General features: G+C 42.4%; 1 protein-coding gene across 1 annotated transcript; it reads left to right on the forward strand.

The window, feature by feature from the left end:
* On the forward strand, positions 1 to 26,678 carry GAN (gigaxonin). The gene is made up of 11 exons (XM_088172070.1): positions 1 to 249; positions 13,719 to 13,833; positions 14,671 to 15,021; positions 15,442 to 15,659; positions 16,497 to 16,618; positions 17,102 to 17,221; positions 18,315 to 18,457; positions 18,783 to 18,919; positions 19,403 to 19,531; positions 25,454 to 25,563; positions 26,258 to 26,678. Exons 1-11 carry the CDS (start codon positions 83 to 85, stop codon positions 26,437 to 26,439), a joined length of 1,794 nt encoding a protein of 597 aa, XP_088028196.1. The 5' UTR covers positions 1 to 82; the 3' UTR covers positions 26,440 to 26,678.
* Positions 26,679 to 27,126: the final 448 nt, after the last annotated feature.

The raw sequence follows: 27,126 nt of genomic DNA on the forward strand, positions 1-27,126 counted from the left end.
GGCGGGCGGGCGCTCAGCCATGGTGTGAGGGCAGGGACTGAGCCGGCCCGGCCCGGCCCGGCTCGGCGGCGGCAGCAGCACCATGTCGGGCCCGAGCGCCGTGTCGGACCCGCAGCACCCGGCGCGGCTGCTGCGGGCTCTCAGCTCGTTCCGGGAGGAGACGCGGTTCTGCGACGCGCACCTGGTGCTGGAGGGCGAGGAGATCCCGGTGCAGAAGAACATCCTGGCGGCCGCCAGCCCCTACATCAGGTACGGCCGGGCCCGCAGCCCCCGGGCGGCCGCTCGGAGGGGCGGGAGCGGGGCCGGGGTTATGTAAGGAGCGGGGGATCCGCGGTGTGAGAGGACGGAGGAGCCGGGGAGGGCCGGCGGGGGGGTCTGCGGACCCCGGGTGCGCCTCGGCCCGGAGCTGGCCCGAGCGCTCAGGGCGGCTGTGCAGACATTCAAACCCAGCTGGACGCGGTCCTGTGTCACCTGCTCCAGGTGACCCTGCCTTGCCAGAGGAGCGGGACTGGGTGATCTCCAGAGGTCTCTTCCAACAGCAGCAATTCTGTGATTCTGTGGGAGCAGCTGCTGGGCCACCTCCTTTCCTCCTTTCCTCCTTTCCTCCTTCCTTCCTTCCTTCCCTCCTTCCCTCCGGCCGCTGTCCCTCCCGCAGGAGCCGTCCTGTTCTCGCCACACTCCGCTGCTTTTCCCCGCTCTGAGAGGCTGTGTCACCCACCAGGGACAAAAAAAAAACCCCAACAACTCAATTGCTGCCAAGTGCCTGGTGCGAACAAGCAGCCCCTAAAGAATGAGCTGTGAGGATGGTGAGGGAGGTGTCGGGCCAAGGAGCAGCGTCCCAGGGACATTGTGAGGTGCTGGGCTCTGTGTGTCCCTCGGCCGCACCGAGTCAGCACTTCAGCATCATTTTTTTCCTCCTTAATGTCTTTTAGCAAGACAGGGCTCCAGCTGGTGGTCATGGGTTCTGAAGTACATCGGCTTCTAAATTAAATATAAAAATGCAGGTTTGTCTCCTCATCGCTTGTGCCCCCACAGCATCTAAGAACATCACTCGGAAATTGCCAGAGGGACAAAGCCTGGCGGTGCCAGGATCGCTGGCAGCTCTTGGCAGGGGTGTCACCAGCATGTGCAGTCAGAACTGTGCCACTTGACAGCGAGTGCTGGGGAGGACGAGCTGCATTAGCACAGTCATGGTTTCCAAGGTGCTGGCAAACAGCTGCTCCTGAGCTTTGTGTGCAGGGAAACCCAGGTCATGGAAAGTCCTGCTGACACCAGTTTGAACCCCATCACACTCCGTGCTGGCAAGTCCAGTGACATACCCTCCACAAGATGTTATGGTACATATCTGCATGTCAGAGTGCATAAACAAACCGTACAAGTGGTTAATTTCAAAGGGTTTTTGAGTCCACTCATTTGCAGGTAATAAAGGGATTTGTTTTGTCTTCATGTGTAAAGTAGGAGCAGACCTTCAATACCGTTTAAACACAGGATTATCATAAATATGTAGCAGACTTTTTGTACTGTTTGTACATTTCTCCCAGCTGCTGCTTCCCGTGAAGTTGTCATAAAATTTGCATTTTTTTGCTAGGTGAGGATGGGGATTCTTTATGTTACAGTCCAAAAAACTGCAACCTTCTGCAGTGTCATATCATCTGCTTTTAGGCAATACAATATTTTAGGTGGCCGTTGTAGTACAACAACAACATTCTCGAGGACAGAAATAAACTAAAAATAAATAGAATATGAGGCTGGTGAATAACTTTTAAATAGCAGTGATCATGCACAGACTTAAGTAAGGAGTTCTCTGCACTGAATAAACTAGTAGAGCTGAGATATAAAATAAAATGCACAAAGAATGAAGATCATCAAGAATTTGCAAAAAGGACATAGTGGAGCCTATGTACTACAAATAATTTTTTGTCAGTGCTTGTCTTGAGAAGCAGGTTTGGAAGACTGTGGTGACAGAAATCAAAGATATGAAATAGAAATGAGCCATTGATTCGTACTCTTCAAAATGCCTGAATGCTTTTTAGGTCATTGGCCGTCATATTTTAGGTGACCATATGCCTGACATTAAGTTTCAGAAGAGTTGATGCAAGTGGTAAGAGGTCATGTCCTTGGAAAAACTGCTGTTCTACTGTTACAGCAGAATGAGTTTACAGAAAATGTCATTTTTTTTACTGTGAAAAAGAAATGCTTAACTAAAAGATACTGTAGATTATCCTATGGAGAAGTGCCTTTTCACAGAATTTCATCTTCAAATTTTCCATTTTGTCAATCTCTGAAAAATGTACTGGGGGAACATGGGTTAATTGTGTGTGAGGAATAAGAGCTCCAGACACAACTACATTAGCAACAAAACTTGTAGTCATTAGAGTTGTGGTTTTTTTAAACTCAGAATTGTTCAGGTTCAAATCTCATGAAGGAACTCATTAACTATGTGTGAAAGTAGGTTACATGTATTAATATATAAATATTATTAAGTGTGGGGTAGTTGGTTTTTTTTAAGCTTACTCATGTCTTCTCCTCAGTCTTTCAAGACGTAAAGAATCAAAAATAAATGTACCTAGTTCTTGTACAGCACATTAGGAAACACATTTCTATCTTTGCAGAGCCTAATTTTCACTTGCTGCCTATCTCTCTTCTTTTTATCATTCCAGGATCTCTCTTAGTCCAGCAGGTCTTCATATTGGGTAGAATTGGTCAAATAGATTGCCAATGCTGGAGCATTGTGTTTCCAGCCAAGGGTAATGTTTCTGTGTCTCTTTTTGGAGATGAAATTGATCTCCACCTTGTACTTGGTCTGTGCAAGCCCCATTTATTTTGAGTGTTGGTTTTTCAAAGAAAATCAGTTTAGGCCTCTATATAAACAGTTACTGCAGGAGACATAAGAATTTCCTGCCCCTGTATTTTAGGGGTATCTCTGGTACCACAGGCTGTTACAGTCTCCGAATGCCAATTGATTCAGATTGCTCTCATTTGAAAAATTCCAATATAAAGCTCAGAAAAATCCATTAAGTAATTTCGGAAGTAAAACTTGGAATAAAAATAAGCGTTTATGTGGAACTTGAAGTGAAGCAGTGGAAGTGTGTGTTGATGTGTTTTCAGTGTCTGGCTGTGTCATTATGTGCTGTGGCTGTGGGCAAGTTGGTGGGCGAGTTCAGAAACTGTAGGGTTTGCATGAATGCCTAGTTTAGGGTGTGAGTAGGAAAATAAGTAGGCATGAACTTTGTGAGGGGGTGGTTGGGTGTGAGCAGAGTGTGCGTGCTGAAGGATTTGTGCAGCACGGAGAGAGGAGCGTTACCTGTTTTTTAGTTTTGCATGGAAGCTGTTTGGCTGACTGGTTCTGAGTAGGACACTTGTAAATTATAGTGATGTGTTTTCCCACTAGTTATTTGGCAACTGGATTATCCATGCAGCTCGAAGATAGCAGCTTCAGTGGGGAGAGGAAAAAAAGGCATGAAAGGGCACAGAAACACATTGGAAGTGTTATTGGTGTCATGGGTCCCACCTGCCTGTCTGATCCATAGGGTAGCTTCTGCAGGTACAGAAGAATAAAAAAGGCCTGTTTCATTTTCAAATTTTCAGTCCGTGGGACCAGTAAGAATTTTATTTTTTGTGGTAGTTTGACTCTTGAGGTCTTGCCTCAACTTCTTAATGACAAGTGGTTTGTAGCTCTCTCAGGGCAGTGGGGTCTGGGGTGGTTGTGTGAATTCCTACAGAATTCCTTTTTATGTACAGGTTTATCTAATCCCTTCTGTGTGCCCCTGGAGCAAATTCTGCCATTTACAAAGCACAGAAGTCTCCCTGCATATCTCTAACATCTTGTGGTATGTTCCTGAGCCTGAGAAAAGGAGGGCTCCTCAGAAGAAACCGCCACAGGACAAAGCGTGGTTTGGCTCAAGGTGATGTTGCTGTGCATCCCAGAGCAGTTATACCCGAGCCACGTTAGCTCTTGGTTTTCTCTTCTGTAACAAATCAGCCAGAAACCTGCACTTTTTTTAGTACTACTCTTTTGTCCTGGCAATTGCCTTAGAGTAGATCATTGCCCTGGTTTAATTTATTTAGTTTGAGAGCCCGGTGTAAATTACGGTGGCATAAGAGGGCTTTTCCCCAAACAAACCATGCTTGCACTGGTAAGTTTGGCCTGAGTTGTGGCATAGATCCACCAACCTTTTATAGGATAGATTTGGTCCAGGCATTCCTGGTATCCTCAGCAGTAGCAGCAGATGTTCCCATCTGAACAGATCTGTCACTGTCTGGCATGAGTCGTTCCTGGCCAGCTCAAACTTGCAACTCTTTATATTTTGCTCACTTACTGTCTGCTTGCCTAGATCACACGGAGCATGTGGGAACTACCTGAACAAAGAGGATATTTAAGCCCATATTCTTAGACAAATGTAATGTTGTTCTGCAGGGATTGTGCTGCTGCATTACAAATTGAATTAAGACATTTTTGTTACCTCAGCAAGTTTTGTCTTTGATTTTCACGCATCTGCGTGAGCAGATTGCAGATGGCTGTATGTGTTCTATACTGTTCCCCAAGGCTTTTCAAACTCAGTAATGGACCAGTAATCATATTTAAATCTTTTTTTCAGTTGAGCATAATATAACTAAACAAGAATGTAAATGTAAGGTTAAGTTCACATTATTTTTATGTACTTATAAATAGCTGTACTGATTGTAAATGGATTTTGGTGAGAAATAACCTGACAGCATTTGCATCTTCTCACTTGTCCTGTTCAACCTTCTGGCATCCCTAAAACACTGCAGACCTTGTAAGGCCCTGCACAGCCACGGCCAATGCTGAAATAGATTTCCATGGAGATGTGGGGGGTCGTGCCCCCATCAGTGACCTCCTGCCCTTTCCTCTGTGTGCTGGCACTTGGAGCATTTGCAGTTGTCACGGGGGGAGCCTGCTGAGACTCCATCCCTGTGTGAGTGTGCCTGGGAGCATCTGTGAGTGCTGGGATGGGATGGGATGGGATGGGATGGGATGGGATGGGATGGGATGGGATGGGATGGGATGGGATGGGATGGGATGGGATGGGATGGGATGGGATGTCCCTCTGCACCCTGGAGGTGCGACTGGGCACTTCTTGTTACACCTGTTGGACAATGAATATTATTGTAGAGCAAGGTCAGGTAGGAGCCAACACATGCCAGGAGCTTCTGCTGCTTATTTCCTGCTACCTGTCTGTTTTTTACTGACATTTATAGAGATCTTTTATAGAGTTTTAAAACTTCTCTTCAATTTGGGATGAATATTGAAGTCAGGAACACAAATAGCAGCTGGAGCTGGGAGCTGTTTGGTTGTCAGGACCTTGTTCTCCCAAGTTCTGCTTTAGCCAAATCGTGCTGTACTTCTGCCAGGGCTTGTTCCCTCTTCACTGGGTGTGCAGGGCAGTGTTGTGGTAACTGCACTGTCAAGGAGAGCTCTAAAGCCATTGTTGTCTTCAAGGTTTCTTTTGAGAAGTTTGTTTCTGGCAGTCTCCTGGGAACTTTGGAGGTTGCCCTGGCAGTAGGAAGTCAGGAACAGATTAGACCAGAATTTGCTTCCAGACTTTGTTTTTTAAATTGAGTAGTTTTGTTTTGGTTTTGATTTAAAAAATAATAATTGAAATGCTACCAATTATGTTTTAGTGGTAGCTGAGTTGTAAAGTCTCTGTGACTGAGAGGCAATAAATCAAAATAGTTGCCTTGGCCACAAACTCTCTGCCTAGCACAATTCAGAAGTGCCTACATGCATGTTATGTTTGGATAAGCAGTTGAGGGGCAGCAATGATAAAGGTATGTTAAAAGTTTATGGTTTGAAAAGGGATTTAGAAGCCACTATACCAGGCTTGAATGGGGAGTTGTTAATTATATTCCTGCTCCAACAAGCCCCTAGAGATCGCCTGAAGGGAAGAAGCCATAAGGCTCTTACCCAGCCCAAAATAGTAAAAAAATACAGTTGGGCTGCTGCTACATGCCAAGCAAAGGGAGAACTGGGAATGAGAGCATCTTGTTTACCCAGGAGAACTAGAGATGAAATTTCTTGTCCTTTCTTTGTATCTGGGGACGCGCAGCTCATCAGCGTGGCTGACGTAAGAGGCGAGCTGGGATGGAAGGTGTGGCAGCATGGGGCTGCTTGGGATGTCTGGGTAATTTATACTCTGTAGTTGCCTTTACACTTGTGTTAATTGCCTTGTTTGGCAAAACTTTTATTATTAAAAGAACCTTTTTTTTTCTTTTTTTTTCTTTCTTTTTTTCTCTTTAATTTAGAATGTATCTTGTGGCTGGAACAGGGCTGCTCTGAAGTTGCTGATGTGTCTGGAGCTGATGAGTCTGAAATGCTTGACTTGTGTTTTGGTGTTTTGGGTGGTGTTTTTTTTTAATTCTTTGAACCTGTTTTGTTTGTGTTGGTCTCGTCTGCAGTTACTAAAGAAGCATTTTCCTGGTGTGGACTGACAAATATGAGTGGTAATGAATGGTTTGAAAGAATTTGTTTCCTCACTCTGTTGAGACTCTTATTCTGAATATTGGTCAGAAGTTTCTCTCTGTGCTGGTACTGAGTACCAATGTAGTGTTACCCATGCACAGGGGAGTCTCCACTCCTGTCTTTGTCTCTCATATTTTATCTTTGCCATGACTTAATATGTCCAAAAAAACCGAAACAAATCACTGCTTCTGCACAGCTCTGGAAGTCCTTGCCCCTATCAGGGAAGTATGTCCTTAATACCATGTGGTTAGTGGCTGGTTTATGTCCTCAGGCATGTTGGTTTACATCCCCTGGACGATGTGGGCTGCCTGGTGCAGCTCTTGTTTATGGACATGGGGAGTGCTCTGCATTGGAGACTCCTGTGCTGATGAAATCCGTGTTCCTGGTTCCTTTTTCCTCTTGGCTGTGGCATTGCTTTCTGTGGAAGTCTTGTTTTCCAGCTCTGGCATATCCAAAATTCCAGTGCTTCCCTCAGTTGGATTCCAAACATCTTCCAGCTGTTCTACAACACTACTCATGCAGTTAAAATTTTGTCCATTTGACTTCATACTTACCATCAATTATGAAAATTTTTCTCTGGTGCTGTTGCTTATTCCTCCCATCTGCTGTAAGGGTAAGTAGGGTATAAAAACCTGGTTAATCCAAGTGTTCCAAGCAGATCTATTTGTGTTTGATAAATAATAATATTAGTAAGTGGCAGGAATATTTGAGTTATTAGACACATGCTACACAGCATTGCGTTTCTTAAATATATTTAACAGCAAATTTAGCAGCATGGGTATGCACTTTTTTCCTCTAGAAAAGCATTTTTAACAAGTTTAAAAGTAGAGTTAATTTGAAAGAAGACAATATTTCAAGTAAGACACTCTTCATTTCTTGGCTTAAAACTCTATTTAAAAAATATCTTCCCTTGTTTTTCTGAGGAAGTCCTGGTTCCAAACTGCTACCCTAAAAAATGTGGCACTGCTGGGAATCGTCAGTTCAGTGAGTGGACTGGAGTGTCAAGTGGAACAGAAAAAAAACCAACCCCAAACCACCTTTCTAAGCGCAGTGGGAGGTGTTTCTGTCACAGGAAGGTCCATCACAGATGAGCAGTGGCTGCTGAACCAGGTCTGCCCCGGGTCAGCTGAGCCTGAGCTGGGCTCTGTGCCACACACAGGGTACAAGCCACAGGTGCCCAGCAGCTCATCTGCATTGCCTGTGTTGGACTTGTTTGCAAGCTCAGCTGGGGCAGCTACTTGGTGTTTTCCATGCTGGCTAAAGAAACCCAAAGTGAAATGAAACATCAGGTCCTTGGTGCTGCTGAGAACTCCCAGGGTCCATCCTTGGGCACAGATTTTTGAGTGTGTGTTCTGTCTTCTTAGGGCTAACTCACATGTTTGGGCAAGACACTCTGGTTGAGGGTAGATTTCCAACTTAGATTACAATCTAGCTCTGGATGAGCTCAGTGCAATCAGGGTAATTTCAGATTTTCAGGGTAAACAAGCTCTTCATTGAGCAAAGCCCATGAGCCCTGTACATGTCCCCTGTGCTGCTGTTGAAGGAATTGCCTTGTTCACTTTCTAATGGAAAGGGGGGAAAGCCACATTTTTGTCTAATTTAAACTTTTTAACAGTTGAAAAATTTAATTTATATATTATAGTTTTCGTTTCCTTTAAAGCAAACAAAGCAACTTCTGCAAGATTTTGTGCTGAGCTGTTAAATGGACTCCTTTGCCTTGAGATCTGAAGTTGGAGCTAGAGATAATCTTAAAGAGAGACACATAGGAGAGACAGGAGAGGCATAGCCAAAATCCTCTGAGAGCTGGCACCCTTTGCAGGGTGTGGTGAAGACTGGCTTTTATGTGTGCTGCTAAAGGCCAGGGTGCGACCTCAAAGGAAACCTTCTGATTTGGTTGTAAAATATCTTTTTGGAGGATGGCAGTGGGTGGAGTGAACTGCTGCATCATGTTTTTATGTCTGACCTGTTTAATAATATGATTATTAAGGGTTTTTTTGCACGTAGAAAGACCAGCCTTTATGGGAGAAAACGTTGCAGGGATAAAGGCAGACAAATGAGAATCTTCACCATTAAAAATGGTCAGTTCTAAGTAGGACTTAATTAGATTTACCATGGAAAGCTTGTACTTGAAGGACTCAAACCTACATAAGGAAGCCCAGGCCAAGAGACTAAATTGACCTTATGTTTGCATCAAAAGCAGATTTTTTTTGTTTCCTTCTTAGTGATGTAAAATCTCCAAGTACTCACTTGTCATTTTTGGGACTGAGTCATCCTTGTGAGCATGTTTTAGGTTTGGTGCATGTCTTTGCTGGAACCATTTGTTGGAGTTCCAACTTCATTTTAAAATGCTGATGCTCTCTGGAAAAGGCCAAAACACTGGTGCAGGTAAAGGATAAATCATCAAACCCCAATTTTATTGCCCTTTGGTTTCGAAGGACTGCTTTGCTACTTGACTATTAAAGTTTGCCAGTGTGGCAATACTGGCCAAGCATGTGTAGACCAGCCCTTAATGGCTAATCTGGAGCAAAATCATTAATTGGGGAAGAGAGCTCCTTTCCAAGAGACAAGTGTCTCCCTGGTGTCTCCTGCAGTCTGGTTCCTGACACCCTGCAGTGTAAGTAGGTCAGAGAACTGTGTTTGCACCACGGTGACGTGGGAGCAGGTAAAAGTTTTGTGTTGCAAAGCATCAAACCCAAAGCATCTGTCTCTTGTTCCCCAGATTTTTTGATGGCTGTTCACTGTAAATATCAACAACCTGCTTGTGGTCAATGTGGTCTGCAGCATTCTCATGGGCACAGTCTGTGCAGACAGGTGTTTTCTTTGCTTGTTTAGGTCCCAATATACCAACACTCTAAGGATTAAAGCTTTCCAAGAGTTGTGCTCTTGTTCTCTCTATAACTTGTGTGACTATTGTAAAAACACATCAGTTGTCTTTTCTTAATAGTTTATAGATAAGGCAGAGATTTCAAAGATGAAAATATTCCCACAAAATTATGTCTGACTCAGGAAAGCAAGTGGTGTTGGTGGTGGCCAAGTTCTTAATTTGAGTTTTCATTTTGTTTGTTGTTTTGTCTAGTTGGGTTTTTAACAGGGATTATTCCCCTCCTGTAAACTTTCAGCTTTTAAATATAAGAAAACCAAGTTTTCAGACACATGGATTTGTTTTTTCAATCTGTTTCTTATCAATCTTAACCATCCCACAGCAGTGCTTTCACAGGGATTGACTATAAGGCCAGAAGTATTGGCTGTGTTTTGATTTGTTTTGCTCTTTTAAAATAGCAGTAAGTTGGAAGTTCCGTCTTGGTCTTAACAAGAACTGTGGGCAGTCTTAATTTACCTGTTGGTTTACCTTTTGCTTGTGGGTTTTTTTTTATTATTTGAATCTGTTTTATGTCACTAGATGTAAATTGTTCCTAGCAGTATCAATATCAGTCCTTGAGTCGATGTTTTCATTTTGAGGATTCACCTTGCTCATATTGCTTATGCAGAAGAGGTACTGGAATTTTTATCCTCATTCTGCCTCATGTAGAGCATTTCAGATGACTCATTAGGATTGTATTCCTTAAGTGGTGTGGAACAGCAGATTCTAAATTTGTCACACAGACAACATCAAAACACAACATCAACCCATTTGTTCTTATGCCACTGGCTCAAGGTGTTGTGTGTGCCAGCAGATTTCCTGACGAGACACAAGATGTTGGGGTGGATGTTGAGCATTTATAGAACAGTTTTATGTTACTGCAAGCAATTGCAACTTGTAATCATGATCTTAATTAAAAAATGGAAATTATTGTTTTAAAACGTGCATAGAGTCAAGTTGCTCAAAATTAAATACTTTAGAAAACAGGAGGAAGAAGTTGCATTGTTTCATTTCCTCCAGCTCTGTCTTGGCTGTGCTCTGCTCCCAACTCATGGGGGTTTTGGTTGGCTGAGAGGATTATTTCCTTCTAGATCTTGATCTTCTGGTCTTCCATCTGAATTAAGGAAGACTGAGGCTGCCTTTTCTGCTGTGGTTTGACAGCTTGGAGTGCTTTTAAAGTAATTAAAATGCTGTCCTCAGTAGGAAGCTGTCACATGCCTGTGCTAGGAGCAGCTGTGCTGCAGCTGGCACATCTCTGCACCTTGGCTTGCTGGTTGCCACTTCCAGCTCTCAGCCACACAAATCAGAGGCTGCATAAATCACCCCGAGGAGGAGTGTGGCAGAAGGCAGGCATCCTCCCTCTGGGGTGCTGACAGATTGGAAAGCTGCTGCTTAAGCATAGCTGGTAACTTATTTTCTAAAGTGAAGTTTGATAGAGGGCAAGGGTTAAGTATTTCTCCATGTGCTGCCCATTGTCTTTCTGAACTGGGAACAAACATGTTTGGAAACTTTCTCGTTCTGTCTCTGTTGTGACAGGGATGCCCAGGCCTCAGTTTGCTGGTGAGGTGTGGGTGCAGGTCACAGCTGATGCTGGGTGATGCAAGAGGAGATGTGGCTCCTTGCCCTCTGCTTGCACATCTCTTACTTTTGTGTCCTCCTTCAGCTTTCTTTCCATTTGGACTCATGATTTTTTTTTTCCTTAAACTTTTCCAGCCCCAAACCTGGTTATAATATGTCCTTGCATCATATTTTTCTTCCCCTCGTCCCACCAGGCAGTAGCTGTCCTGCAGTTTTGATGTGAGTGACAAGGAGTACCTCCAGCTGCCTTTGGGAATGGCTCTCTTGGCATAGCTCAGAAGTGCTTGTACTGAAATAAATAACCTTGTATTTTATTAACCAACAAATTAAAACCATATGACAGATGGATCACTATTGCTTCCCATGGCAGATGATAGGAACAAAACTTAATCTGAACTGGGAAGTATTTGCATAAGGTGAATGTTTGCCTAGATACGAGTGTCTGTAATTTTGAAGCAATTTGATTTGTTCTCAAGGTTAATTTTCTGCTTTGGCTTTGTGTTTTTGCCTTGCATTAGGGCCTAGGTAATTTCTTTCCAGCTTACAAGCTGTTGATGCCTGAAAAAGTACACAGTAATTAGAACATCTACCCTGATAAGACCCAAAAACTCTGAACAACACTCTCTTGTTGCCAGGAGGAGTCAGTGTAAAGTCCACGCAGTAAGGTGATTTAGCTTGGGTGTGTACAGGTGATGCTGAGATGAAAGTTAGTGATAAATTGCATGAGTCCTTTCCCTAATCTTCCCATTAGTGCTGGCATCAACTTAGTATATGCCTTGGACCTGTTCTAAGCCCCACAATGTGTTGGACACCCCAGGATCTGTGTAGATACTGCTGTGTATTTGATCATAACAGATACTAACAGGTACCTGACTCAGGTGAGATCTGGGGATCACCCACCTGACTGTCTTTTCTGCTGAAGGAAGCCAGACACTGTGAGCCTTGATACATTTTATGTTAAATTAAAAGAAAACACCATTTCATCCTAGGAATCAAGGAGTGCCTTTTATTACAAATCAAGAATCCCAGAACTGAAGTGTAAATGGAGGAAGTTTGGATAGATGTGAAAATGTGTGTAAAGGAAGCTTTGCTCTGTTAGAAGTGACAGAGGACCTTGCCCTGTGGGTGTGTGCTCTGTGGCTCGTTTGGAGCTTGTAGACATGGAAAATGCACACTGCACATGGGTAAGGATGGCTCAGGTTGAGGTACACATTGTATGTTCTGCTGGAAATGTACATTTGGGACAGGAGTTTTCAGCTGACAAGCTGTAAATCAGTGCCTGCTATTGCAGCATGCACTTTAATGGGAGTCACATAGTTTTCCTAATCTCCTTCCAAGTGTTAGGAAATAAACAATTTCCTAACCCACACCACGTTGTTGTTATTTGTGTTGTAACTTGTGCCAGGTGCTGTGCAGACAGGGGGAAGCAGCTCCAGCCCTGGTGCAGTGGCACATGGGCACCTGAGCATCGCTGTCAATGGGTGCCCTGCAGAGTAGAAAAGGGATGTGAAGACAGGACCACAAGTGTGATGAACTGAAGGGCTAAAATTACTGCCCTTATTCACACTTAAAAATAGCTCCTTACAGACTAAGGTTTTATTTGGTGTAGGTTACAGCTTATTTTCTGAGAAACTTAATTTATTCCAATATGAGTAAGTGAGGCAGAATCTGCCCTTAGCTAAGACCTATTTATGTATTTGCTTAGCATGAGTGTGGATAGCAGGAGGCTGGACAATTTCAGCTTAGCAAAGCCACAGCTTTTCACATTAAGGAACTGATTCTATCTAAGGATATATTCAAATGAATGTTAAAAAGTTGTATAAGCTTTTATTTTAGTGTGCTGTGGTACAGATGTAGGTCACTATATATACACAGAGGTAGTGAAACAAAGTTTCTTGTCTTTATATAATGTATTCTTCGTTGACCAAAATGTGGAAAAATATGTTTAAAATTATCTTTTATTAGCTCTTGTGGCTGTTTTCCCCAGACTGGTGGATGCTGCTCCCTTTTGAACACTTAAAGTTGTCTCTCGTGGAAGAAGTGTTTGCACTGACAGCTGGTGGAAAGCAAAGTGTCTGCTGTGCTATTATTACTTCCTCACCTCTTCCCCTAGCCCCCACCGTTCTATTCAGAGGCACATCACAGTGCTCCTGGTATGTCTAAAGAAATGGCTTGTAAGTGAAGTGTCCACTGATGTAAATGAATATTTAAAGCTCCTCTGAGCAGCACGTGGGCTGTTCCCTGCAACTGTGAGTGCATGGCTTGGTTACAGCCAGGCACAGCATTAGGCTGATAACATCATAAACTACACAAAATGGTAATGCAATCCAAATGTTTATGCTGCCAGTGAATATTCTGATCACATCTGCTAACTCTAATTATTTCTTCCTTGGTAAAAAGGGTTTTGGTTTTGTTTTGCTTTGGGTTTTTTCCCACCTTTATCAAAGCAAATTTTTGTGTTTCATCTGTCAGCAGAGTTGCTGTTCTGTTGGAAGGTCTGAGTGAAGTTTTTGAATGCTTGTGATGAATGAGCTGGGATAAAAAAATACTTTGGCTCTTTGATGGCCTGGGTAGTTTGCAAGGCTGACAGATTTGTTCAGTTTGGAAATGTGATAAGCAGTATCAGAGGCCATATCTACGTGCTAATTCAAGGGACAGTTTTTCCATCACATTGAAAGTTTTAATATCTCTGCTGTGGCTCAAGAGATCCATGTTCTGAGATTTCAGATTCTTAGGAAACTGAGAGCCAGCAATGCCCAGATTTTGAACTTTGCTCTTTTTTCTTTTCTCTTCTCTTAGAACAAAATTGAATTACAATCCTCCAAAGGATGATGGCTCAACGTACAAGATTGAACTCGAAGGGATATCTGTTGATATCATGAAAGAGATACTAGATTACATCTTCAGTGGTCAGGTATGGTATTAAAAAATCCCTAAACCTCACTTGGACTGTTTGGCAAAGTAACTTGAATTTTAACCCTGCTATCCCAAAAGATGTTTAAAGCTTTGTGATAAAACTTCTGCAGAGTGGGACTGTGCCTATGAAATAGAGACAGTAGGCTCTGCAGGAGTTTTCTCTGCTCTTCTTGTGCAGCAGGGGAGGACTTTAAAATTTAGAGTTAATATCAAATGCTTGTATTAAAATTGGTGGCTACCTTCAGTAACCTGCTTTAAAACAGGCAGTATTTGTCAGCTGTGACAGAGGACTGCTTTGGTAGCCACAGAGGTGGAGACCCCATCACTGAACATTACAGTACACCAGGCACCCTCCCTCCCTGCCCCTCGTGCCCACCTCTCTGGCCTCTTGTCACATCTGCCTGCCAGGAGCCTTAGCAGGAATTAAAGTTGGTGTTTCCAGTTTACTTGGAACCAGACTGAGATTGCTGAACGAGTTTAACTTTCAGCAGAAGAAGAAAAGGCAGATTTGGCTTGAAACTAATTCCTGCATGTGTGTTTAAAAAATTATTTGTTTATTACAGCAAAACTCGTTTTAGGTTCCTGGATGAGATGAGCAATTTTATGGTTGGTTACTTCACGAACTTATCAAAAATTCTGCTCCACACCTTCTGTCAAGCAAATGCCTTTCCAGCCCCATGTTAATTAATAAATGGTTAGCATATCAGTTTCTCCTAATTTTTACACTGGCGTTAATACTCCATTTTTCAGCCACTGAGAATGAGTGTAATGAATGCAGGCATGTCATGGAACTAATGAGTGATAGTAGCTATAACTTCTAAATTAATTCTTGCAGATCAGGCTAAATGAAGAAACTATCCAAGATGTGGTACAGGCAGCTGATCTCCTGCTGCTTACAGACTTAAAAACTCTCTGCTGTGAGTTTTTAGAAGGTTGCATAGCTGCTGAGAACTGTATTGGTATTCGGGACTTTGCACTGCACTATTGTTTGCATCATGTTCACTACCTTGCCTCAGAGTATCTGGAAACTCACTTTCGAGATGTCAGCAGCACAGAGGAATTCTTGGAACTGACTCCTCAAAAACTGAAAGAAGTGCTGTCGATGGAAAAGCTCAATGTTGGGAACGAAAGATACGTCTTTGAAGCGGTGATTAGGTGGATTTCTCATGATTCAGAATCCAGAAAGGTCAGGACATCCAAATGTTTGTATTTTGAACGTGGCGCAAATCGGAGTGTTCATTCTAATCAGTGGGAACTTGAAATAGATCTGTTTCTTTCAGAACTAATCTTATAGAATTTATTGAATTTCGCCTGAAATGCAGACCATGGCATTGCAGTAAAAGGGTCAAAGCCGTGTTGTTGATATATCATCTGCTGCCTTTATTATTTAATAGGCATTAAGATAAAAAGCACCATTTTAACATTTGCTGATGCGATGTTGTTTACATGGTGAGAAAGCAAGCAGCACTTTTACAGAGAAACTTTGAGGACCCGGTGCGTTTTCTCACTAACACTGTGTTATATAGTTTATTACAAACTCTCAGGTATTTGCACGCCCAGGCACCTCCGTGCAGGGGCTGACTGTGTGTCCCCGATGCCTCCGCAGGTCCACATGAAGGATGTCATGTCGGCAGTGTGGGTGTCGGGTCTGGACGCAGCCTACCTGCGCGAGCAGATGATGAGCGAGCCGCTGGTCCGCGAGATCGTCAAGGAGTGCAACAACATCCCCCTGACACCCCCGCAGCAGGGAGAGGCCATGCTGGCCTCCTTCAAGCCCCGGGGCTACTCCGAGTGCATCGTGACTGTTGGGGGGGAAGAGAGAGTGTAAGTGTGCAGCGGCATCGCAGCTGGTCCCAGGGCCAGCACTCACTGCACTCTGAAAACACAGAGTGCAGGGAACGGGTGCACCTATTGCTTATTACTCCATTATTTGTTTTCAGTTGGTCAGGCACACCTAAAACACCTTTGGGTGTTTTAGCAATAAATAGTTATTTTGTTTCTGGCATTCTGAGCGTAGTAAACTTAGAGTAGGGTTGTTTGTTCAGTAAGTGTTTTTTTTAAACTTAATAGACTTAAACACAGAATCATTATTGATAATCTGAAAAGCATCTATAACAAAACCTAAAAGTAATGAACATGTGCTTTAAATTGTTTTGTTTATAATAGATGTGGTTCCAAAAAAAAAGTCATTATTGGTGCATCTGAGATAAGGGGAAAATTCCTGTTCTGCACAATAATCCCTTTCTTTTCTTGAGTGCCCGCTGCAGCAGAAGGGAGGGTTCTGTCCTGTTTAAATAAGTTTAGCATTTGGATGTTAGCTCTTTATAGAAGGTAGTAAACCACTCAGATAACATTTTGTGAATCACTTTACTAATGACATTACTAATACTCTCTATCAGTTCTTCTTAGCTCGTTCAAAGCTCATAAAAAAGGTTAAAGGCAGGAGGAATGAAGTGAATCAGCTTTTTATGTCTCCAAGTCTGTACAAACTCGATTTACATGTTTGGTTTGGGGGTCTTCTCCTTACCAGGGAAATGCCACGTGATGAATATACAGAAAAACAAGAACAAGGAAGCTTTGGACACGAGGTGTTAACAGTGAACTCGTAAAACTCTGTCTGTCTTTCTGTTTCTGTTTGTTCCCTCCCCACCCTGTGTTCAGATCACGGAAACCAACCTCAGTGATGCGGTGTATGTGTCCTCTTTATGATCCCAATAGACAGCTCTGGATTGAACTTGCTCCTATGAGTATTCCAAGGATCAATCATGGAGTATTGTCAGCAGGTAAAGGGGAACTTCGTCTTTGTAAAGTCAATGTTATGAGACCTTACCAGTGCCTCTAAATCTGAGATACAATGTTTTCTTCAATACTGACTGCACTGGGGTTACTTCATGCTTCCCCTTTGTCTGCCCAAAACTGTACTTGATTCTGTGAAAATCCCTGCCATCTGCGTGTCGTAAAATCACTATTCCTGCAACATTTTGTGGGAATCTGCTACATCTGTCTCTCCAGGAGTATTTCATGTTTTACTTGAATTTTAGTTGCTGCATCACTGAATATGTTGAAGGGTATCTGCAGGGGTAGACTTGAGTCAGATGTAACTATGTGCTTTACCTTCTCCAGTCCAGAGTCTGACCTGTGACTGGTCTGGATCTCTTGGTGAATTCCAGAATACAGCTCACCAGTCATGTTTTGCTCAGTGTGCAGGTGTGAGTCCTCTTTTTGAGAGTCCTGTTCTTAAGATCATGTTACATTTTGTTTTACAGAAGGATTTTTATTTGTGCTTGGTGGTCAGGATGAAAACAAGGGAACGCTAAGCTCTGGAGAGAAATATGATCCAGACACCAATTCATGGAGTTCCTTACCACCAATGCATGAGGCAAGATCTCTATCTAACTGTTGGGATTTAAGTTTTTACTTTGGCAAAATGTTCCTTTTCTTCTGCAAAATTTTATTCTGAATCTCCAGTCGCTTGCATCTTACACATTCAAAATCATGCTCCAGACTGACTTCTGTTTATATCCTGTTGTTCTTGTGGTCTGATGCTGACTGCTGGATCTGGAAAAACTAAACAATTGGTGAAGAGCTAACTGTAAGATGAACTACAAAATTTCAGGAGTTTCATAATGAATCAGTCCTCTAGTATACTTAATGTTCTGCGTATACTGGCCTTCTAAAACAAGAGACCTCTGAGATGGACAAAGGGATCGGACTGTGCAGAAAAGATGGACAGAGGACTGGCCAACATACAGAACTTGGCTTGCACAGACATATTTAGGTTTGGTTTGAGTTAATGCTTCCTTCTTCATAATTACATTCCATCAAAAAGTAACAGTTTGTTATTTGTAAACATATATCCTTAATACACCTGTGTTTTTGTCTTTGTAAATCAGCACAGGGTGTTTATTAAGAAGTTGTTTACCACAGGATTTTCCTCTTTGCAATCTGGTTGACAAAGGCATGTAGATTTGGCTACAATTTCAGTTATGATGCATTAAGTTTCCTGCTTGTGATATGTTTGCTGTGAGACTGAGGGGTAGCTGGGCTTTATACAAAATGTATATATACAAAATAGAGGAGCTGCCTTTGCAGAGAGAATGGGTCCAGGCTTTGCTGCTATAGGGACCTGAAAGCAACAGCTTCATTGTGGAGACCACAACTGTGGGAACTGAAATATGGCCAACTCTGTTCTTAGATTTCTGTGTGGTCTCTTTGGCTTCTGCTGCTCTGCTTTTTCTTTTGCTTTTTTTTTTTTTTTCTTTTGATACCCTTTGTTTTGTTTAGTCAATTAAATTAATAATCTTATGTTGGTGTTTAGGACTTCACCATTAAAAAAACCCCAAAACAAAATAAAAGCCAGGCATAATACCAATAACACTTTGGAGACAGATACTCTGAAAAATAAGATTGTATTCATTTTTTTCACAATGGCAGTTACGTTTTTCAATGTTGACTTTATTGATGTTCCTTAGGCACGACATAATTTTGGTGTGGTAGAGATTGATGGGATTCTGTATATTCTGGGAGGTGAGGATGGTGAAAGAGAGCTGATCTCTATGGAGAGCTATGATATTTATAGCCGGACCTGGACCAAGCAGCCAGACTTGACCATGGTTAGAAAGGTAAAAACTACACCCTATGTTATTGTGTTGCTTCTTGTTAAACTGACAGTGCAGATATATGCATGTATGTGTATATATATATATATATGTGTGTATTTTAAACTTTTAGTTCAAGTAGAAGCTGTAGCAAATATCTCAAAATGAAATGAGAGTGAGCAGCTTTTCTCTTTATACACCAAAACAAAACTGTGACTGAGCATTTTTATGCCTTGCATTGTTTGACACACCCAAATTCCTCTGTGTGTGTATATAGGCAGCTTTGAGCTCTCAATACTGTGCATTTGTGTGTCATTTTAGATATATTTTTCTTTTTTTTTTCCATAAGATTGGCTGCTATGCAGCTATGAAGAAGAAAATCTATGCAATGGGTGGAGGCTCCTATGGAAAACTCTTTGAATCTGTGGAGTGTTATGACCCCAGGACTCAGCAGTGGACAGCAATCTGTCCTCTCAAAGAGAGGAGGTGAGGGAAAATGGAACGGGGGGACTAGATTGCTTTTCCAACCCTCTGATGGGAGGAAAGTGTTCTTTTTATAATGGATCTGTGAAGATGGCCTGTGAATCTCACCAGGTCTTTCTGAGTCATGGTGGCCTGCAGTTAACATGTGGCTGAGTAAAGCCAAGCATCCAAGCAATAAATATAAGTTTTGTAGAAACATAGCCCTGATGTTACAAGCAATAGTTTCCTGATGCAAAATGAAAACTAGAAATTATAGTTCAATTGGAACTTCAGAATATTTTTAGGGAGAAATATTTCTACTGCTTTTTTCTTTTGTGATCTGAATTAGGTGCTTACGATTAATATCCATGACTCATCATGTTGGATATTTAAGGCATCTGTGTGTATAAATAAATAAAAGAGTAAAAGCTGAAGAAAGTTCAGATGGGTATGCAGAAGGGTTTTGATGCAATTGCATTAATGTTTTTTCCTCGTTTGGATTTTCAGATTTGGGGCAGTGGCCTGTGGAGTTGCCTCTGAGCTTTATGTATTTGGTGGGGTCAGGAGTCGTGACGACAGCCAAGCCAGTGAGATGGTGACATGCAAATCAGAATTTTACCATGATGAGTTTAAAAGGTAACTGACTGCAGCTCTAAACATAGAAAATAACTTGCTGTGCAGTCATCTGCCTGTTCCCTCACCCCTTGTCCCTGCACTCCAAAGCACGTGAGGTCTGCTGCTCACTGCACTTTTTGTTACCCGGTATGGCTGTTACTGAAGGCCCAGCCACTCCATTTTTCCCTCTAACATGCCAGGCCTAAAGCCCTGGAGCCACTGTGTGAGTCTTGAGTGCCCCTGGAGAGAAGCACCTTGGTCACACAGGGAGTTTGTGGTTCTTCCCCTGCACTCTGCAATTTCCCCAAGGGCAGGACCTTGCTGCCCCCACCCCTGCTCATGCCCACAGCTCCCTGTTGAGTGCTCATTACAGGTCTTTTCCAACCTAAATGGCTGCATGGTTCTATGGAGGAATGTTTGTATGTACAGGGATATTTCTTCATGATCCAATCCTATCTCCAAAGATTTGCAGCTTAGGGAATTCCTAAACTAGAGAGAGATAAGAAATTTCATGTATTTCTGTTCCAAGCATTTATAGCTGATGGCACCCATGTAGGCTTTTGCCACAGGAAAGACACTTATCATGCTGCACATCCCACAGCCTCACCACACTGCATGGCTCATCCCCTTCTGTTTGTTTTGAATTTACTTCTGATCACTTAATTTGTTATCATGTTGTTATCATGTTCTGTTTGTTATTTGCTTCTGATTACTTCATTTGGCAGTGGAATGCACCTTACTATATGTGGTAACCATTCAAAATGTTACCTTACATTGAATTTTTTGTTTAGTCACCTTATTCTTGACTCATAAGTGACAAGCTTGGTTCCTCCAGTGACTTTTTTCTTGCATATAACTGTAAATTGGATTATTCTTCTTTCATAAATTAAATTTTAAGAAGACTTTGTGGTCAGATGTTTCAAGGCTTGTTGACAATTGAAGGAGATTAGCATGTCTTTATTAGAAGATCAAGACTGATTTATGACAGTGACCTGTATAAAAGGACACAAAAATAGAACAGTAGATGTAAATTCATTATATAATTTTCTTGCAAGATATGGTTGTAAAGAGACTTTAATTTCTGTATGAAGAGGTCTCCTCTGTTGTTCAAAGTGATGTCTAAACTAGCTATAATCAAATGTAGCTGAAGAAAAACATCCTTTAAATTGCTTAAAGGAAGCAGACAGATCAGAGAGGCTGTTGCTGCTGATGCTCCCTTAGTGTTTGCTAGGGAACACTTCTGGAGGCTGGGGAAATGGTAGAAGTTTATTAATGTTTTGCAAGAGGTTTTTGAAAGGGAAAGAACCGTGGAAAGAAGTGCTTCCCTCTCTCCTACTTGCTATTTTCAGCTGATGTACTTGAAATATTTCCAGCCTGATTGTGTTCTTCAGAAGTCATAGCAGTGGCTGCAAACCTGTTTCACAGGTTGGTGCAGGTTGAGTTTCCATGGAGTGGAGTTTGGGGAGCGGGGAGGGCCCAGCCTGGGTGCTGCAGGTGAGTCCGTGGTGCCACCTGCTGACTGCAGCAGCCACACCTGCCACACTGCGATGGGTTCGGGCTCTGCTCGGGATCCCTGGGCCTTGCAGGATTCCAGTGGAATCCTGAATAATCCAGTGGTAACTCCAGCTGCCCCAGTGGCTCTGAGTGCGGGGTGTGTGGTGTGAGGGCTGTGCTGGCACGGGGCAGGGGAGGCAGCAGAGGTGGAGCCGATGGAGGAGGCAGCTGAGATACCAGGCTTTGCCTTTCTGCTCTGCCACTGCCCAGTCTGAACTTAGAAATGTAACTCAGCATGAACATGCAGGCAGGGCACAGGTTGTGCTGGAGACTGGGGACCAGGGAAGGCTGGGGTGGTGGCAGCTGCTGCCTGGGTTTGGAAGCCTCAGCTCAGCCCAGGGGTGCTGTAGCCAGAAGAGGGTGCAGTGTCTCTGTGTTATGTTCCAGCACTCAGCTCCAGGGTCTGTCAGTTATCCCAAGTTTCAGTTCCCTCAGAGATCAGTGTAGCAGATCAGTTCTAGCAGTCTCAAATCAAAATTCACAGTGACTGTTTTAATAGTTACATGCCAATACTGCATAGTTTATAATGAGCTGTGGGCTTTTCCAGCTGTTTTTAAGTAAATGCAGAACCTCCATTATGTTCAGTTTCTCTGTGGATGGAGAGAACTCTCTGGACTGTGAGTTCAGCCGTGGGATGGTGTTGGTTATGGGGTACGTGCAGCAGTGCACACCAGTGTCATCTGCACAAATTTCCATGTGTGCCTCAGGCCTCATTGCCAGAGCACAGGGTCCAGCATCACCACAGGCACCCAGAGCCTGAGTGTCTGAGTTACAGGTTTTACTCTAGTGTGAATGTCTAAAGATGTACTCACATTGGTATATAAACATATTAATTCATGTAAGCTGCCATAATTCTGGCTTGAATTGGATTAAAGGACTGGACTTGTTTAATATTGTTTACTTTGACAGTAACTTACTCCAAAATAACTCACAGTGCAGAGTCTTTTAAAATTGTTATTCTTAACCATGACGCAGACTTCTCAAAGACTGGGGATATGCTGAGATCTTCACACTAGCAAAAAAATAAACATTGAGACTCCTGTTAAGCTGTGCTGTATAAACAAGTAATAAAATAAATGAAGTGAGACAGAATAGTAGCATCCACATGAAATGTGAACAGGGTAATGTAGGAAATAATTCTCATACTTGAAGTGCTGCTGTAAGTGAGATTTTTCAATTAATAAATGTTTTGTCAGCCTGTCTTTAGAGTCATGTGCATGAATGGATTTAAGTGAACCCAAAGATAGAAAAAGCTGTGTGTCAGACTGCAGGGTTTTTGCAGGATGTAAATTTTTTTTGCAAAGGCTGTAGATTGAGCTTTGTGTGCATTGTATCCTGTTTTTTTAAATATTGATCAAGCTAAAAACAGATTTAATGAATGTGAAAATGGAAGATAGAAATGTGAAAGTATTCTTCACTCAGTGATCCAGTGTTGGTCTACTCCATAAAAAGCAGGAAGTCTTAAATACATACTCAAGACCTTGATAGGTCAGACTTTTTTTCTATCAGAGTTCATAATTTAGGGTACACCTTTTGCACCATGTAGGTGAATGGAGAATTGGATGATGTCTGTACACACTCGAGTTTTTTCTTTTCAATGTGTATGGTTGGAAATATTTAATAAAGCCCAAACTGACTTTAGGATTCTTTGCAAGATCTGCTGGTGTATGGCCACTGCTGCCTTTCCTTGGTGGTCTGTAAGTGGTGTAGGATGTCTTCCTTCTTTTCGTGATTTAAAAAAGAATTACAAAATTTTGCAGGTGTTAAGGGGGATAAAAGTGATAGATAACTTTCAGAAGCAGTACTTTGATAAAATATCCTTTACAATGTTCTTTTTGCTACTGGAACGTCATAAAAATAAGGAAGAGCTTTCAGCAGTATGTAACTAGTGAACTAAATAGTCTTGTAACATAGTATGTGTAATTAGCAACATTCTTCCAGTCAGTGTGCAGGAATTTCATTAAATGCAAGTGCTTATGCAAATGTAATGAGAACACTGACTGACTGATAGCACTGTCAGATGAGAGGAATGTGGATTTTCATTCATTTCCAGGCTTCCTTTCTCAGCTGGAGTGATCTTGAGGTGACGTGTCTGGAATATGTTGGTTCTGTATCACATCTTTATTTACTTCCCAGTTGGAAATAAAGCAGTCACCCCCATCCCACTCATTATTACAGCAGTGTGGATGGATCATTTTGTTTGTCTCGCTTTAAGACTGAAAAAAAATCAGGATTCCTTCCCCTTTTTTTTTTTAATTGGGTGGAAGCCTGTTCCAGTTTCAGAGCCATCACTTGTGCCGTGGTTGCAGCAGGACTTGCCTTCCCCCTGCTCCTCTTGGGCTCGCTTTGAGTGGAGCCATCCCAGGGAAGTACGCAAGAGTTCTGTTCCAAGGACTGTTTTCAGATTCCTGAAGATTGTGAATTTTTGGTCATGGTGTTTTTTCCATACTGTTCAAACAGCAGGCACAACCCACATTAAGCTGGAGCTTAGTCAAATTCTGATGAAACGTGACCCCTTGCCCTTCCTGTCTTTGTTCCTTCCTAGTTTTAACTGCTAAAGCTGCTGTGAGTGTTCCTGAAAAGTGGTGCCTGTTTTTTAAAGTATACGCGTTGAGAAAGCCTGAGGATGAATTTTCACAAGCAGCTACAGATACTTTAATATTGTCCTTTGGTGATGCACAGTAGGAAAATGCTTGAGTCTCACCCTGTGGATTTAGGTTTTTTTAAATTTAAACTCCAAAACCCAGAGTATCTGGTGCAGATGAACTCCTGATTTGAGTTTTTTCCCTTCCTTAACCTGATCCTATAGTTAGAATTTTAAAAAAGGAAAAAAAAATCCAGTGTTCCTTCTGCATTCCTCTGCCACTTACTCTGTTTTCAGAATTCTAGGTCACTTGCTGCTAAAAAGCAGTGAAAATACTGTGGCCTCCTCCTACAGTAAGGGAAGGAAGCTAATGAAATATGGTGCAAGTTGTTTTGATCTGTGAGAATTTCTGAACCAGTGTAGAGAACCTCTGCTTTTCTCTCCTTAGTTCATCTGTCCTCTTCTGTGACAGCTACAAACCATTTCCTTGCTTTGCACAGAACGTTAATCCTTCAGTGTACAGCACAGACAAAATAATGGACAGCTAATCCTTTCATTTGCCCTTTAAAAATTGATTTCTGTCTCCAAGATAATTGATATGGAGCAGCATCCCCTTCAGTACCAGGAGAGTGGTTTACTTCTGAAGCAGAAGTTCAGATGATGCAGAATTTTCAAAGATCAGCAGTATCTGGGAGGGCATTTTCTAACTTTCTCCTTCAAATTAACTTGGTATGACCATGAAAATATATGGGATGATTTTCAAAGGTTTCTCAGACCTTCATGTTCTCTGTAAATTATTTAATAAAAAGTGTAGGAGCAGTCCCCTAAAATGGATGTGATTTCTACATCTTAGGGTCAGTACATGATAACTGTGACAGCATCTGCAAAGGTGCAGCAGCATTTTGTAGGAATTTGTTTCAGAACCACAGAGAGGATGCTGATAACTCTTGGACCTCTTTATAAACCAGCATCCCATGTGGGTGAGGAGTACATCCTTACCTGCTTTCCAAAGGCTTCAACACAGAAAACTGCTTTTCACTCAGTAGAAAGATCAGGCTATGCTTACAGTGATCACAGGGTAATTGTAAGATTACTGTAGGAGCTGGAAAAGGATTGAAAAGAGCCTGATACGTGATTGGGAAAGTCTGTGGCAATCCAAGATAAAGGACATTTCTTTTCCAAATTCCACTACCACTTTGATTTCCAGTCTTCCATCCCTTGTTTGAAGTTAAGCATTGCCAAGTGCTGCATTCTTCATAGCAGGCAAGGATTTATTGTGCCAGATAAAGCACTATTAAAGAAATTGAAAAATTATATGGGGGACACTGCTTAATAATAAGGTTCTGCTATAGCAATTTGTTATTTCCCTTACTATGGACCATTAATACTTGTATGTGTTTATTTTAAAGACAATTTAAAGACTAATTTAAAGACAAAGCTGTCTAAAATTTTCTCTGTAGGGAAGATTGACTGGCATAGCTGTTGTTGGCTCTCTAACATGCCTGCTCTCTTCCAGAAGGTCACACTGGGTGGCTGCAAGAAGAATTTATTATAGGTAGATTACACAGATGAGTGAAGCAATTCTGAAATTAAGCAACTTCAGAGTACAGCAGTACCAGCTGCTTTTCCTGGCTGGGAGAAACCAAGACTGTCTCAAACTCTACAATATTCCCTTTACGTAACAAATTAATATCTACACTCTGCTTTTGAGTCAAATATTACAGCTGCAAAAAGACTCTGGATTATTTTTAAAAATATGCTCACTAAAAATCAAATCCTGTTTTTTTTAATTGTTATTTTCACAGATGGATTTATCTAAATGACCAGAACCTATGTATCCCAACTAGCTCTTCTTTTGTGTATGGGGCTGTGCCCATCGGAGCCAGCATATACGTGATTGGAGATCTCGATACAGGTCAGGACCAGGACTAAAAACCTCTTTATGCTCATTTCCTTCCAGCATTTTGAATACTTGGCACTGGTGAGACTGAACATTTTAAGAATAAGAGGGCTGGGAGACTGTTGTGTCACTGTGGGTCAGGGGGATTATGCTGGCTGTAGAGAAGCACACAGGTTGGTTTTGGACCTCTTCAGTAACAATGCTATGAGCATTGGGTTGATTTAGTTGATTAGTTTGAAGACCACAAGAGGTCAAGACTAAGAGTGTGTTGGTGCTTTTATCTAAATGTGAGAAGACCTGTTAGAGCCTGAGGTTGTAGCTCTTGTCTTTGCAGTGGGAAACAGGCAATTCTGCATTCTAGGGGCATCATCCAGTGGTTCATATGGATGTGTAGTGACTCTTGGCTCTCAGTCCCAACCAAATAGATGTGTGCTATCACACATACTCAGTTCTCAGCTGCCAGCATCTGGCCACGCTCTGTAAAAGAAATTTGGAAGACTTTTGTGGCCATGTGTACGTGTATGAGTAAAAGCAAACAAAATTCCAAATTTGGTGGGTTTAAGTAGGTCAGAAATGTTGTAGTATTTCCCTTTCGATGATAACTTTGACTGCCTGTCCGGCCACTGCGTTCCTGTGCACGCTCTCGTTCACGTATTTACCCCCCTAGGGGTGAGTTCCAAGCCTTTCAGCTCTTTTCTCGCCCGTGCAGGTACAAACTATGACTACGTGAGGGAGTTCAAGAGAAGCACGGGCACGTGGCAGCGCACGAAGCCGCTGTTCCCGTCGGACCTGCGGCGGACGGGCTGCGCGGCGCTGCGCATCGCCAACTGCAAACTCTTCCGACTGCAGCTGCAGCAGGGATTGTTCCGCATCCGCGTTCCTTCCCCGTGACCCCCGCCCCGCCCGGGGAGGAGACTGGAAGAGTTCACCATAATCTAGCTCTATTTAAAGGAAAAGCTGAGAAATTACAGCTGAAAACTTACACTGTATGCTGTGCTTTGGTATGGTAACTGTTTTTGTTTTAAATGCTTACAAAGCTTGAGTCTCAGTACTTGTTTCGGGAACAAATAACTTAAGTACACATTAAAAAGAAGAGAAGGGGGAAAATAAAAGGGGAGATGGAGGAAGCACCTTCAGTCGTAACCATTTGGAGTTTAAACCGTGTTATTGAAGGAGGATTTTCTGAAACTGGTGGGAATCAGTTTCCTTTGGCAAAGCTTACTGAAAAGCAAAACAAAAAAAAAAAAAAAAAAAAAAAAAGATTTCAGGTGCATTTCCCCTGCGGGGAACTGATACGAATCCTTGTGCTATCTGGAAGTGGATAGCTGTAATACACAGAAGCTACACGATAACCAACCTCCCTGGTGTGCTGCTGCTGGAGCGTGAGGCCACAGGAGCTGTTGGTCATTGCACCTTTTATTTCTAGTCCTTTCTCAAAAGATAAGGTCTGTGCCTAAAAAAAGGTGGAGGTGTGTACATAGGGTTTTTCATTCATTTGCAACGGTTTCATTCCAACAAATATTTTTAATATATATATATATATATAAAATGGACTAGTCTGAAATGGATGCACCCCAG

The sequence above is a fragment of the Sturnus vulgaris genome, chromosome 12 (assembly GCF_052056855.1).
Source record: "Sturnus vulgaris isolate bStuVul1 chromosome 12, bStuVul1.hap1, whole genome shotgun sequence".
Lineage (NCBI taxonomy): Eukaryota > Metazoa > Chordata > Aves > Passeriformes > Sturnidae > Sturnus > Sturnus vulgaris.

Coding starts and splice junctions, on each gene's coding strand:
- GAN (XM_088172070.1), top strand. CDS start 83: ATGTCGGGCCCGAGCGCCGTGTCGGACCCGCAGCACCCGGCGCGGCTG. Junction 250..13,718: donor GCCGCCAGCCCCTACATCAG/GTACGGCCGGGC, acceptor CTCTTCTCTTAG/AACAAAATTGAATTACAATC. Junction 13,834..14,670: donor ATTACATCTTCAGTGGTCAG/GTATGGTATTAA, acceptor TAATTCTTGCAG/ATCAGGCTAAATGAAGAAAC.